This window comes from Schizosaccharomyces japonicus, assembly GCF_000149845.2.
Source record: "Schizosaccharomyces japonicus yFS275 unplaced genomic scaffold supercont5.1, whole genome shotgun sequence".
NCBI lineage: Eukaryota > Fungi > Ascomycota > Schizosaccharomycetes > Schizosaccharomycetales > Schizosaccharomycetaceae > Schizosaccharomyces > Schizosaccharomyces japonicus.
The window spans coordinates 1,098,464-1,112,732 of record NW_011627860.1 but is presented as its reverse complement, the minus strand read 5'-3'; the positions used below and the strand labels follow the sequence as shown (position 1 = coordinate 1,112,732).

The window sequence follows — 14,269 nt, the reverse complement described above, 5'->3', positions numbered from 1 at the left end:
CTACACTAATCCAAGCGATCGTAATCTTCAAACTTTGTAACGAGGGTATCAATCTTCTTGTTTTGCCAGTTCCAGCCTGGATAAAGGAATTGACGCAAATCGTAACGGTTATCATCAACTCCGTAACTTTCAGCATGGTAACTAGGAGTTAGGGTAGTCATCTTATGTCTATTGATTCCATAGTAATGAAAGAACCGCTTGACCTTGGCGGCAATGTCCGTTGGTGACAGTTCATTACCCCAAATATGCATAAGATGTATAAACATGCTGTAGGGTCCACATTTGGATACTTTACGTAGGCGGCCAAAAAGACTAAGTTCAGCATAAGTCATGCCCATATCAACCTCGTCACTCTGAGTGTAATTTTCAGTAGAAGGTTCAAGTTCGGCTGTAGGAGTAGCATCTAAAAACTCTTGAAGAATTGGCAAATCAAATTGCTGCTTTGCCGAAGCCAAGAAAGACTTCAAATCCAATTTTGAAATGCCGCCGATAGGATTAATGTCTGCGCTTGAGCAATCATACTTTGTTAAGTAACCACGAAGACTACGAGCGGGTTAGTTTAGGTCAGATTCTGCGACTAACATACCATTCATCAACATTAGAACTGCCAAGAACCAAAAGAGAACCAGCCTTTCCACGAACCCAAGGTAATAATTGAGCCAGTAAGTAACCTATTAACATTCTCGAACGCGCTTGAATATTTTGCAAAGCAAGGTTCTCAGCATTCGAACCACCCTGAGAACGGAATCGAGGAGTTCGATTTGTAACAAGAATGAAAAGCTTTACCACTGAATTAACAACGGTGTCGATACTCATGTCAACATGATAACTACCGATAATGTCGGCAAGACGTTTGGCCCGAGAACGAGTTTCTTTACTGGAGTGTTCAGTACCCATGAAAGTCGTATAAAACAGATGATTTGCCAAATCTTTTGGGTCCTTGGGTGTGTATTTTTCATCCTTTACGAGGCGTCGAACGTCAGACAAAACGTGGTCATCTGGTAAACTATTAGTTTCTAAATGTAAGGCCGTCAACGTACCATTATTTTTAACAGCTTCACAAACAATTCTACACATGCTATGGACAATCACAGCTGTAGAACAAGAATCAAGACCACCACTTAAAGGAAGGAAATAACCGGCAGCACCAGAACGACGTAAGTAATCCCATAACCAGCAGGCTGGGCCAAAGGCTATTTCCTCTTCTGGAGTGTGCAAGTGAAGTTCAATGGGAAAGGTGGGTTTCCAATGAGGATTGTAGTCATTTCCTCGGTCACATAGACTATAATCAATCTGAATACGTTGATAACCCTCATGAAACCGGGATTGCAGGCCATGAGAAGGTAAATAACGATAGGAACGTACGATGTCCATATCAACAGTTGCAGTGACAACCTCAACATCATGGAGAGAGAATTGAGAACCCTGTCCAAGGAGTTCACCATTAGCAAAAATCATGGCAGAACCATCATAATACAAGCGGCCTCCGTCGCAGCCCCGCTGGTTTGAATACAAATAAACACCACCACATTTCATGGTAGCATTCTGGATTAAGCGAACACGAGTGTTAAGTTTTCGAAGCTCATGGTGGGAACCTGAAGCATTGATGAATATTTCGACACCATTCAGTGACATGTCAATGTGAGGACTCTGGGGCGTGAAAAGCTCCTCACAGGTTTCAATACCAATCACGGTATCTTTACAACCAATGATGGCATCACCAAAAGGAACGGATTCTTGGTTCAATTCTTTTGCAATAGCCGAAGGAAGATAGTGTGTCTCAACTTTTCTTGGTTGCAGCCATGGTGTAAACCAGCGAGATTCACGAAAGTTACCATCATCACAAAGCCAAAGTTTAGGACGGATCAAGAGGATTTTTCCATTTAAAGCTACAACACGGCAATTGTAACGAGCACTTTTGTGCATCACAGGTACACCAATATCCAATAGTATATCTTGGACTCTAGTGTCGCGAATGATTTTCGTCAAAATTTCCATGGAATGAAGGAATGTATCACTTTCTAAAAAATGGTCTTCACAACCATAACCACTTTTCCTGTTAACAAGATACAAATCAGTAAGACGTCTCTACTTACGTAACCTCCAGTTCTGGTCCAACACGAAGGGCTGCACCTTGAGCTTTCGCAACTATAATTGACTTCAGGATCCTATCACAGTTTCCCTCAAAGTCCATAGCCCATTGATTAAGCTGACTATATCCAACCGATGGTAAGCTTCAATTCTCTCACTATGGGGTCAATGAGTACCATGTCGATACTGTTGCAAACCGTTCCATTTGGTGTTACAATTCTTTAAAAGTTCAAAACCTCAATTGTTTTTAAAATAATACTTGCTCACCGTAATATAAGCTCTTGGGTAATGTTTCGTGAAAAACGAAACTGTTGCCGGAGCTGAACAAATGATCGTATAGTGGTGGTGATGAAAGATATCTGTAAGAGCGGCATTCTAACCACGCACTTTAGTTAAAAATCATTAGTATAAGTGATATGTAATAAATCTTCAGTGTCTGCTTTTGTTTTGCGAAGATTTACAACTTGTTTGATATAATTTTCGCTTAGGTTTTCCTACTCAATTATTGCATCTTGGCTAATTTCCGAACAGATAGTGCAACTCATTGGATTAAGTAAAAAAAAATAAAACTGTTAAATTATACAATACCCAGAAACAATCTGAATCCCAAAAAGAATTATATTATATTCTTCATACCAAAGGTGCCTTTTTGTGTGGTCCTTTACCTTCCCTGTAACATAAGTAAAGTGTTTAGATTTGGAATAATTCCTTTTTGTATAAACCAAGTAGTAGTTTTCTTTGCTTTTTGCTTCACAGCGTGTTCTAATAGATTGGCAAGAAAAGCATCAGCTGTTTGGCGAGGAAGTCGAGCCCGCAGTGACTCATTCCAACATTTATAAATATACTGAATTAACGTTGGCGAATCCTTTAGAATGCAATAATCAAAACTGTTTTGAAATATGAAGCCCTCATCGCAAGTTGGTTTGTCTTCACACAGATCTTGGCTGACTATTGTGCATACTCTTTCAATTGTAGTATGGTTACCACGTTTAAGACTTAATAAAAGAGCATGAGATAGCGTTGATTCTTTAATAAAGAAGCCTCGAAGCTTCAAGTTGCGTATAAAGTCTACAGATTCTGGCAGCAGGAGAATACGACGGGGGATAAATCCCTTAAATGATTGATGAACTATTTTTCCATCAATAATAGTTTCCCTGCTATTCAATTGAATGAAGCCACGAGCTGCCAAATCGTCAATTGTCTTTAATGTTGTTAGACGAAAGTATCGTCTCGCAAGTGCATGTTGGGTCGCTAATATTACGCTTTTTCGATTAAACATTAACGTAAACTGTATGGACAATTTAAAGTTTCTTGAAGAGTTGTATGAGAGCCGATGCCAAAGAATTTTTGAACAAACCGGCAAATTAGCGTTTTTGGATAATAAAAAAACTTCTACCAAAATTTCGTATGGAAGAAGCTCTAAAAGCGACCGTTTTGTCGTGTAATTAGACACAGTTGTTGCTTCTGTGCATTTTTTCTTTAGTTTTCCCTTCTGAATAGACTCTGAAGGACCTTTTCGCTTTACAATTGGCATGTCATGAGTGACGCTGGATGCGGGATTCGAATTGGGACTAATAACAATACAGGTATGAAGGGGAAGAGTCTAAGAAAACGAAGTATATCATTACTGCCCAAAATGGTTGTTAGAAATAAAAAGAATGTGAAAGCTCTTTACATAATATAATAGGACTAAACTATGAAACAAAATCATCATCATTATCAGCATTAATGAGGCCACCAGTGCTGCTGAGACGCTTTAATTTAGTCTTTATAAACTGAATTTTTCGCGTTGTGCTAGCAAGCGATAGCGTGTTTACGAAAGGAAGATCGTAGGGATGGGAAATCGGTGGAGAGTGTAGGGAATAATGACTGGTAGGTAAAGACGTTTTACTTCGACGAAGTGGGTTCCGTGAAGTGAGACGTGTGTTAACAACCGTACTTAACGGTTTCTCGTTCACAGTATTAGTTGTACCGGTACTTATTTTGGGAAGAGGAGGTAACTCAGGAATGGATGATGGAGGCGAATCAGCAATAATAGGGGTGGTATCCTGAAATCGCTTCCGGATATGAGATAACGGATTGGAAAAGGTATCAAGGATGGATTTCGTTTTTGGTTGAGGCGAGAGGACAACGTGCTTACAAACAAGTTTTCCCGTCCGTAACTGCACACCTGGTCTCCGCGTCTTACTCGTAGGACGTGAAGGGGCAATAGACTCGAGGTGCTGAACGGTTGGTCGAGGAGGGTGAAAGGGCTTTGAAGCCAAATTCGGAAGGCGTTGCAGGTTCCGATATCGTTTGTAACCCGTGGCAATCGATAAAGGACTATTTGGTTCGGGGACGGAGGAATTTGTTGTTTGAGCAGAAGGGCTAAACGCGGAAAGTAACTTGCTTACTGGCATGTTTGGTGAAGATGTCTCTGCTTGAGCATTTTGCTCTTTGCTCTGTAACGGAGTCGGTCGTAAGGGACGTGGGTTTGTGAAAGAAGAACTTGATTTCTGAGGAAGTGATGGGGTCGATTTCGCTAATGGAAAGGGGAGAGGAGGAGGAGCAAGAATGGACGGTGATGGAAAGGGCTCTATCCCCTCTTGATCATCTTCGTCAATAGTACTCGGGTCAAGAAACTCTGGTGAAGACGGAATATCTGGAGCTTCCGGTTCTGGCAACGTTTTCGAAGCTAGTTGTGCTCTAGCTTCGAGTGTTTTTGTGAAAAGATTCATCGACGGTGCATGCACCGTTCCATCCATGCATGTTACCCGCCTGTCGGCAGGCCGTCGAAGAGTCGGAATCTGCGGCGGACGGCGGATTCTTTTATTTGTCGGTACGGCAGCAACATCCTTGGGGGCAGGCGATGAGACAGGAGTCGGCGTTCGAGTAGTTGTCGCACTGCTGGAGGGGTTACTAGATACATTTCTAGGTCTTCGCAGTACTGGTATACATGCTGCCAGCTTATGTTTTTTTGGAGTTTTTGAGGAAGGAGCAATAGACGGTAAGCCTGAAATGCTTCCAATGCTAGAGGACGGACTGGAGGAGGGAGGAGATATGAACGGATGGTTATTGTTTTCAGCAGGTCGATGGGATTGGATCCCGTTTGATGAGGAACTGGTTGAAGGTTCAGTTGGGGTTTTAGTGACAGCAGTTGCTTTCACGAACCCCGGGTGCTGAGATGTGAACGGCGTAACATTTTTACTATCGGGATAGACAACCGTTCTACTTCGCTTTTGCAGTCGAGGTGGAGCAGACAAACGAGGCACGTTCGTCGTCTTCTGTATACTACTTGGCCGAAGCACAGGGGTTACATCCGTTTGAGTGGTGTTCTGTAAGGCCTCCAATGTTACCAAAAACCGATCCAATTCCAATTCTTCACCAACCGAAAGAGTAGACCGCATGGGGAGAAAGGAAGTAGCGATGACCCGATATTCGGAGTCGTATAGTACGACGCGTTGATTGAATGAATGGAATTTCATAGTCCCATCCTGCCATTGCTTATTCTTTTTCCGTTTATGGGCCGTCCACAGCACCTCAAATTGCAATACATCATGCAAATTTTGACTATTGTCAGACATAGGGCGTCCTTGTTATCACGAACAAGGTACATAAAATATACGATCAAAAAATCGAGGAAATATAAAAATTGAAACGAAACACTGTACAGAGAAAATGGGTAATGAAAAATAGTTTCTCGTACCGTAATCCCAGCGCTTACTATAAGTCTAGGCAGAAGAATTCACCTACACGATAAATCGTGGTGTACAGGATAGGAAAGGTGAACGAGTAGCACCAGCCATAATTAGTAAGAAAATCGGAATTCTGTAGTAGAATAGGGGAAACGAAAAGCAATAGTAGTCTGTGTAAGAGTTTTTTTGGTTTGTCAGTCGAATGTCGGTAGCTGGTTTTTAAGTGCGGAAAAAAAGGGCACAGCCATGAGTGCACAGAGGCAATCTCGAAGGATGTAGGAGTTTCGAATTCAGTTTGTTTATCCGTTTTACCTGAGTGTCAAAGGAAGCGTTTGTAAATGGGTCCTTAATTGTTCTTGTAAATCATCGACTTCGTGATTTCGTAAAGAACGCTCCATGCTTCGGTAATTTATTCGGTAACATAAGCTCACATTTCCATCTTGTTTTTGGTAACGATCGATTAGTTGTACCGATTCCACTAAGTCTCCGCAAATATTGCGAACAGCTTGGTGAAAGTCCTTGTCTGAAAAGCCTTCTTTTAGCCAGAACGAGACATCCTTGAAACATATAGGGTATTTACTGAAGGGGCGAAACGCTGTAATGCGACCTGGCTGAAATTGGGATAGAAAGCGTTTATCGTGTGACCAAAACAATCGAATGTCTGGAATTTGATATAATAGCATAGCTAAACGTTCTAGTCCGATACCAAAAGCCCAACCAACGGAGTGTTGCAAGTCAGCATCAAGCAGCAACCGTTCTTGAACAATGCCTGCACCCAAGAGTTCAAGCCATTTGTCATTCCATAAGACTTCTAACTGGTAAGAAGGCTGTGTAAATGGAAAAGAGTCGTTGGTCCAACGAAAAGCAATTTGCTTTTGCGACTCTGGGGCTGTGAGAAGGAGTTGATAAATAGCTTTCATGATAGTCCACTTTAGATGTTCAGAAAATAGCTGCACATGTTCATGTGTATGAAGGGCAGAGTTTTGTAAAGTGTTACTCTCGTCAATGCTTGTTTCATCATAAACACTCACGGAGTGTTGTTTGAGAAAATATTGGACTGATTCAACTTCATGAAGTAAAAGAGATTGATCGTCTGGCTTGGCTACAAAAGCGCCCTCGGTTTGATGGAAAACTGGGTAATGGCAAGCATCAACTTCATCTTTGCGGTATGTGTCAGCAGTAATGAGGAAACTCGTAGAAATGCCACGGGATTCCTTGAGTAATCGGAAATGGTCTGGCTGATGCGCAGATGTGTGTGTCCTTAGACAGTATTGCTTGTTGATGTAAAATGTGTCAGAACGACTGCGTCCAGGATGATTTTTAGGAAACCCTAACTGGTCAAAATTGTTGCGCACCGATACAACGGGACTTTCAGAAACATCAGCTAATAGCGTGTCCTTTCTTTTGAGAGCGCCTTCCAGGAGAGTGCGAATGGTTGCAATTGGGTGACCATTGATAGCATACAGTTTCCGATTCACCTTGTCAAGAACAGACTGGGGGATATTAAACCAATCATCCTTTACCCAATTCTTTCCTGAGACATTAACGGAGTGTAAATCCAGTTTGTTGCAGCTTCCAGGGGAATAAAATCGGTTGGAGAGCCGACGGAGTATGTTAGATCCTCGAGTAGCAGAAGTGATCATTGTAGCGTTCATCAAACCTAGTGCTACAACCGACAACTAGATGAAAACGACACTAATTTCCAACAAAGCTGTACTTTATGTTGGGTACTAAACAACATCTCCTAAAGAGACGTGTGTTAAACCGAGAAAGAAACGTACTGAATAATGGGGGTTTTATGTTGCAATACCAGTACGGTACAACTTGATGAAAATTATGAAATGTTCAAAAAAAAAAAAAAAAAAAAAAAAAAGGAACGAAAACGAAAAAGGAAATTGATAATAGGTTTCTTTTCTATGGTTTGAAGCCAATTCATTTAAGAATTTAAAAAAAAACTGCAATGAGCAGAATGAACTAATCCTATCAACAATTAGAAAGAAAATTACTAATAAGTGTTTCAAAAAATAAGAAGTAGATCAAGAAACATAATCAAAAAAAACAAAAATAAAGGTATGCTAAGTAATATCCATGATCGCATTGAATAATGAATTAAAATGCTGCACGTCATATAGAACACCGCAAATGAAACGAACTAATATGAGCTACTACATTTCCACTGTAGCAATTCGACTGACCAGTCCAATTGACAGTTTGTTTATCAATGAGACTAACGGATTTTATTGCTAATACGAATAATGAATCCAATGGCTGCTACAGCCTATTACTACGAAACTGTTGTAATGCTGCTGTACTACTATTGTCGCTATCATTACCACCACCATCAGACAGCCACGTTGGATTACGCTACACCGCGCTATCCCACAATGACACAGTCCACATATCACATTTACATCATAGTGTTCTAAAAACGCTCGCTTAAAATAGAGTTAACTCTATTAAGCTGTGCCGAATTACGGCGGACAAATGCCGTTCGTTTAATTTCTCCAGCCTTTCTGAGACAGCCTTCAATAGCGGACCAGCCATGCCGGTTGAATTGATTGCATCGGTTCGGGAATTTTTTGCGGAACGGTAGAGTCGATGTTGCGCCTCTTGTCCTTCGTATTGGAAATACTCCCAGACACCGTTCCGTACACTCACGCGCACGAACCGCCCGGATTTTGGCCTGTAAAAGTTTCCGCCGCTGTCCCAACAATGTTTATCAGGAGAGCAACCGTTGAACGAATTGAAACGCTGGTAAAACACGTTCCTTTTACGGGCCCCACACCGTAATACGCTGGAGGGCACGAATTATACGCACTCGGTCATTATATTAATGACATCACCCGTTTGGTCAGCGACTCTATCTACGTCATCATCATCTCGTGTAGATCATCGCCTGGTGTGAAAATTAGGCTACGGCTAGGTCCGTGAGTATAGAAGTAGAGCCTAAATCCACCTGCGCGAGTTTGTCCTCCACCACACACAACGTTTCCGTTAAAAGAGCCAAAAACGATAAATAACACAAAATTCGGGCAAATTCCGTAACAGAAAATGAAGGTTAGAGTTCGCGTTGGCCCGGATCCTGAGCACACACAAATTGCTTGGGTGAATCACGAGGGAAGACCGACCGAAATCGATGGTCCCTACTGGGTTGGACGAATTCTTGTCAGAATCCGGGATTTTAGTGGAATTACACCTGATGGAAGTGCCCCGAAACGGGACAGCGAGTATTTTAAAGGGAGATCGCGTAAATTTCAGATCCAGGCTGAAGGTCGCTTTAAGAAGGAGTACAATGGTGACCAAGTTATCTACGGCACTCAATTCGATCATATGATCTCTCATTTTCCTGAATGTATGTTTACAAAGCTACGGGAACAGCAGGAGCAGCGGCGAAAGCAGTACACGCGATTGAATTACTTTTGACCCAACTGGCATACCTTTACGGATATCCCAGGGGTCAATGTCTCACAAAACCCTTTCATATCGCTTACACACGCTTAATTTGGATTCAATGACGGTTCAGCATCGGTAGACCCTTGAACGTACATCTTGACGGAGCAGAATTTTGCCGCTCCGCGCTTGTCCATGCTGCTTTTGCTGTTCTTCATGCTCACTTATACTCACCAATTGTTTACTAATTCTTAAATAGCTGCTTTCCGAGCTGGAATGCGCATTGCCAAGTACATTGACCCTGCCGTGTACTATGATAAAAACGCAAAGTCCCCATACATCATGTCACCGTACGTCCTAACGAGCTAACTGCAGTCGTTTCCATGTGTTGCCTGTAGTCGCTAACGAACTAGTTTTGTGGCCTGTGTGAATACACTTTCAGCATGGCCGGCTCCCTCCCGTATGGAGGATGCCGTTATTTCGCTAGTTGAGGCGGACGCCCAGGATTCTGACTCTGAGCCTTTACCAGATGTTAGTGATACTTTCGACGAAACCGAAGATTTCACGGACTTCAAAAAGCCAGAGGAAAAATTTGAGCCGAAAAACAATGCCGAGTTTATGAAAACTCATTTGCTAACGTCTCCCCCGGCGATTACTGTTGAGGGCCAGGATGCATCAGAGATTGAGGATTCTCCAAGAAAGCCTAATGATTTTGACGAGCTTAGTCTTATTTCCACCGATTCAGGAAATACCACTACACCTCGTCATCGTCGCCAGCGTTATTGGAGTTTTGCCGGTTTCAATGATAATGCCCGATTTGCAGATCTCAATAAGACGAGCGGGCCATCACATCCCCAAAATCTGGATGTGCCCAGTGCTGTGCGTCCCGGTTCTGCAGGCCAGTATGGTGATACCGGTGGGTATAATAGCGATGAGGATGAAGAGCTTCTTCTTCATCGTCACATCACCAACACGCATAAAGACTTTAGTACGCACGTGAAAAATGTTGGTCTGTACCACAAGCAGTCATTGGAAGATGAAAGCGAGGGAACTTCTTCTGCATCCGATGACACTTCTGCGGACGATGAGCGGCTTCAACGTTACTTCACTGCACTTGAATTGCAGGTTGATAAAAGATCGAATGAGGACGATAAAAAGAAAAAAAGCGATGCGTTACACAAATTGACGCATCCTTCTTTAAAACTCGGCAAAAAGCTGTCGGCTCCTAAACTCATTAAACGAATGTCTATTCGTCGTAAAAAGAAAAATCATGAAGACAGTACGAGTGATACTAGTCCCACGACTTCGACCTCTAATGGTTCCCCGGTTAAGCACGAAAGTAAAAAGTCGGCTCCCCGTCGGTCATTAGATCGTCTTATTCGGTTTGGTTCTATACGGCGTCATCACCATCACAAGCACGAGGATATTAAGGAACCTCATCGTTCAGATTCTGTTCCAATTTTCCCCTCGCGCAAGTCATGGTCTTCCTCTCGTCCTTACTCGACCCATTCCAGCGGAACTTCCCCACGCACATCTACGGAGTCCCCTCTCATCGAAAGCAAATACATGAGCGCTACTCAACCACCTTCTCGTAAGTCAATGTCTTATGTTGAAGGTCAAAGCACGTATCTTTCAGCATTGCCAAGGGCACAAGAACCGTCCGAGGAGAAGATTCCTGAGGAGGAAGGTGACACGGTATCTGCCAAATCTGCCAAACTAGAGCAAAAGCATGAGACACCCCAATCTGGAAACCTGCTCCAGGTTCCCAATTCCCGCGCCGTGCGTCGTAAAAAGTCTGGTATACCGAAACCTTCTAAGCACATTCCTTCAGAATCAACGTCGTTGGATGCATGTCTGGGTCCATGGAGATTCGGTAATCCGAAGGTTGATCCCATTGAGGATAACTCTTTTATTTTTGGTGATCTAAAGTCTGTAAAAGAACGAAGAAAGTACTTTTCTAGCTCTTTGGCTGCTCGAGAAAACTTTTATTTTGACCGCGACGTTGTCTACTGCATGAGTTTCTTCGCTCCTTACATGGACTTCAATACCTTTAATTTAAGCTTTGGACCGTATGTTATCTTTTTTTTTTCTTGTTCTTACATTACTTACTAACACTGTTGCAGAATCCGCTTGAACGTTAATAGAAGCTTGAACTCTGAGGGAAAACAACCTATCCGTTACATGATGCGTGAAAAAGAAAACGAAAAAGCAATTATGTTCGTTGTCGACTTCGATCTTGTTGAGGATGACGACAAAAGCGTACTTGAAGAACAAGCGAGAAACCGAGAATTGATCGCACAAAGAGAGTTAGGCTTGGGAAATTAATTCTGTCCTAAATTGTATACGGTTTCTGTTGTGCTGATTCCAGTTTAAACGTTTCAATTTTGGATTTACAGTGTACTTAAGACATAAACAGTACTACATATCCCTTGGTTCTTCTTTCTTGTTACCATAATACAGCAATCTGCGTCTTAATCAGGTATACTTGTCGCGTATGTACTATTATTACAAAAATTTACCTTTACGATTTTAGTTGCTTTCCCTTGCTTTTTTCCGTTATGAAAGCTGGCTACATATTTGGTGATTCCTTTTTGCTGAAGTGAGAGGTGAAAAGATGATATATTTAGTTTTGTAACCTTATTAGTTCCGACCGGAGAGATTTAGGCCGAGTCGAGGAATGCTTTCTCTTTTGTATTAGTATAACAATAAACACGACACTGGTCGTTCGTATCTTATGAACAGAGTGGGATTACAATTGTATGAGACTGTTAAGTAACGCCCTGTTCTAAGGTTCAAATGTAGGAAACCCGGTTAATGCGACAATAATCACTAAAAATTAGTTTATTAAGCAGAAAATCTATGAAGTAACTTCGAATTGAGGAGCATAACATTTCAAATGAGCGTATGTTGAAGTGTACAGAAAGAGCAAAATTGTAAGGACACCATAAGCACAAAGCTTATTAGGCGAAGGTATATTAATAGGATGTCCGAACTCAAAATTATTTGCCCGAGGTAATTAACCGTTTAAGAGTAACGACTCATACCAATTCCAATCCTTGTTTGCTTAACTTGAGTAACACAAAAGAAGGAAAAAAAACATTCCTTGCGAGAAAAACGGGACACCAGGTCAATAGTGCCTAACAATATAACTTTTTATAATGAGAAGACGGAGAACGAAATAGTCGAATAGCAAAATTGAGTTTACGAATTCTTCTCATTTCGACTGAACCGAAAACAAAAGCAAACAGCCAATAACCTCATCTAAGGCCTTACAACTGAAGTAGATGTATGTGCAGAAGTAAACGATACACCGTCCATGTCATCATTCGGGAACGAAGGCGGCTGCAGATCAACTGCTTGTTCATGCTGACTTACCGGTTGCTCCGCCGCCAAGGATGAGGTGTCTTGAGCTTGTCTGTTGTGAACAGCGTCACTGCCAATAAAGGTAGCAGCTTGAGAATTACCTTCGGTGAAGGTGGTGCGTGAGACTGTATTGTCAATTGGTTGATGCACCATGGTCACACGTGAACGAGAAGGTAATGCGCTATTAACAACGTTGTTAGGCAAAGCGGTTGTTGCCGTCCCATTAACGGTCGGTTGCTCGTTAGCAACTTCCACGGCGGCATTATTTCTAAGAGAAGTTGCCGCAACTGTTGGTGCAGACCCGAGGGCTCCCGTGACATTAACATCGTTAGTTGTCGGCGGTGTCGGCCCACTATTATACTGAGATGCATTTTGTACGTCGATTGGGGTTTCCAAATTAGTATTTCGCGCCTTTTCATCACGCTTGGCTATCGCATCTAAAGCGTGTTTATGGTAGAACATATACATGTGCAAAAATGCAAACCAAGGGGTCATCACAAATCCCAATGTACCTCCGTAAATAAGTTTGAATAGCTGAGGCATTGGAAAGTGATTGTAATAATACTCATTGCCACGATGTTCGCCGGGAGCACAAAGAATACCCATCGTAGCAGGCCAAAAAAGGAAAAAAAGTGGGACCGACCAGAACAAGGCTCGAACGGCATTAACTACCAACCATTCAATAATCCGACAAAACCAATTGGTGAAATAGTATGGGGTGCGATAATCGAGAATGAACAGCATGAGCCGACTCTTCGGCCACCATCGCACTCGAATAGGTTTTACAATTCCGGAATGTAAATCCGCACGGACAAGTATGATTTCAATCCAATAAGTAATAATCGTCTGTACAAATAGAGTTACCGCAGCATCACCAGAGAGCGTGTTAGGCAGGCGCCAAAGGCGTACGGGTTGATCCGCATTGTGGTACATGCCATAGGCAATAGCGAATTCTACACCGCCCGAAATAATAAACGAGCCGACTGCTTGTATGAGCAGATAAAGAATACGCGGGATAGAGAACTTAAAATGGTACAGGTGCTTATAGCGTTTCTTTTCAAACGCACAGCTCATATCGATTTCTGATGAGGGATCCTTTGAACCTGCCCTAGGCTGGGTCTGAGAACCCCTCTTTGGCTTTTTGGAACCAAAGAGCTTCATGGACGTTTACGAAATACTGTCTGTTGTAAATTGGCAAGAACAAAAACAATGAAAGACGGACGACAGTGTTAAGCTCCGAACGAATATTCTTCCGTAAAAACACGTATTCCGCGATGAATTGAGCAAGGAAGAAATGATAAAAATTACAAGATCACCAATGGAATGGTGTTAGTCAAAATCAAAGTAATCTCTTCGTGATCGCAAGTAGTATTCCAATCTCAAAAAGACCCTTCGTCTTGTGTTCACAGGACGGATAGTGTACAATACAATGCTCTAGCAGAATAAAAACCTTTCTCTAGACTCTCACGAAACACTCCAAAAGACAAAGAGTGCTATAACAGTAAAATTCCTTCACCAATTTATGGAAAAAGGAGGGATTCTTAAATGAGCTTAATCCGAATGGAAAATACCTCGGATACTGGGAAATGGTTAGATTGTGTACTGTCAATATGTCATTGGCCTTTGTAAGCATAAATTACCTAGTAACAGCTCGTTAAGAGCAGAAAGTATTTGACGGAAGTTAAGTTTCGTTTTGTAGACGCGACAACAAAGTTACAATGTTGACGTCATGCCTTTATGCTCGATTTCGG

The 14,269-nt window shown here is 42.1% G+C and overlaps 6 protein-coding genes across 6 annotated transcripts; 1 reads left to right on the top strand and 5 right to left on the bottom strand.

Annotated features, from left to right (window-relative positions):
• Nucleotides 1-5: 5 nt before the first annotated feature.
• SJAG_02618 (glutamine-dependent NAD synthetase) lies at nt 6-2,296 on the bottom strand (the record flags this gene model as incomplete). Its single annotated transcript, XM_002173787.1, has 5 exons — nt 6-543; nt 587-998; nt 1,041-2,056; nt 2,097-2,213; nt 2,289-2,296. The coding sequence occupies 5 exons, from the start codon at nt 2,294-2,296 to the stop codon at nt 6-8; spliced, it is 2,091 nt and encodes a 696-aa protein (XP_002173823.1).
• A 456-nt stretch (nt 2,297-2,752) lies between these two features.
• Nucleotides 2,753-3,625, bottom strand: SJAG_02617 (hypothetical protein; the record flags this gene model as incomplete). The annotated part of the gene is made up of 1 exon (XM_002173786.1): nt 2,753-3,625. The coding sequence occupies one exon, from the start codon at nt 3,623-3,625 to the stop codon at nt 2,753-2,755; it is 873 nt and encodes a 290-aa protein (XP_002173822.1).
• A 160-nt stretch (nt 3,626-3,785) lies between these two features.
• Nucleotides 3,786-5,654, bottom strand: SJAG_02616 (meiotic chromosome segregation protein; the record flags this gene model as incomplete). Its single annotated transcript, XM_002173785.2, has 1 exon — nt 3,786-5,654. One exon carries the CDS (start codon nt 5,652-5,654, stop codon nt 3,786-3,788), a length of 1,869 nt encoding a protein of 622 aa, XP_002173821.2.
• A 419-nt stretch (nt 5,655-6,073) lies between these two features.
• Nucleotides 6,074-7,408, bottom strand: SJAG_02615 (phenylalanyl-tRNA synthetase; the record flags this gene model as incomplete). The annotated part of the gene is made up of 1 exon (XM_002173784.1): nt 6,074-7,408. One exon carries the CDS (start codon nt 7,406-7,408, stop codon nt 6,074-6,076), a length of 1,335 nt encoding a protein of 444 aa, XP_002173820.1.
• Nucleotides 7,409-8,697: 1,289 nt separating this feature from the next.
• Nucleotides 8,698-11,995, top strand: SJAG_02613 (DUF1769 family protein). The gene is made up of 4 exons (XM_002173783.2): nt 8,698-9,117; nt 9,415-9,505; nt 9,569-11,224; nt 11,279-11,995. Exons 1-4 carry the CDS (start codon nt 8,817-8,819, stop codon nt 11,478-11,480), a joined length of 2,250 nt encoding a protein of 749 aa, XP_002173819.1. The 5' UTR covers nt 8,698-8,816; the 3' UTR covers nt 11,481-11,995.
• SJAG_02612 (fungal protein) lies at nt 11,898-14,215 on the bottom strand. The gene is made up of 2 exons (XM_002173782.2): nt 14,159-14,215; nt 11,898-14,097 (listed from the first exon to the last, which is right to left on the bottom strand). The coding sequence occupies exon 2, from the start codon at nt 13,677-13,679 to the stop codon at nt 12,417-12,419; it is 1,263 nt and encodes a 420-aa protein (XP_002173818.1). The 5' UTR covers nt 13,680-14,097; nt 14,159-14,215; the 3' UTR covers nt 11,898-12,416.
• Between the last annotated feature and the right edge of the window lie 54 nt (nt 14,216-14,269).

What these genes read in the sequence shown, in the direction of transcription:
- SJAG_02613 (XM_002173783.2), top strand. Translation starts at nt 8,817, where the DNA reads ATGAAGGTTAGAGTTCGCGTTGGCCCGGATCCTGAGCACACACAAATT. An exon ending in GATCTCTCATTTTCCTGAAT is followed by an intron (nt 9,118 to 9,414) that starts GTATGTTTACAA and finishes ATTCTTAAATAG; the next exon opens with CTGCTTTCCGAGCTGGAATG. An exon ending in TCCCCATACATCATGTCACC is followed by an intron (nt 9,506 to 9,568) that starts GTACGTCCTAAC and finishes CTAACGAACTAG; the next exon opens with TTTTGTGGCCTGTGTGAATA.
- SJAG_02612 (XM_002173782.2), bottom strand. Translation starts at nt 13,679, where the DNA reads ATGAAGCTCTTTGGTTCCAAAAAGCCAAAGAGGGGTTCTCAGACCCAG.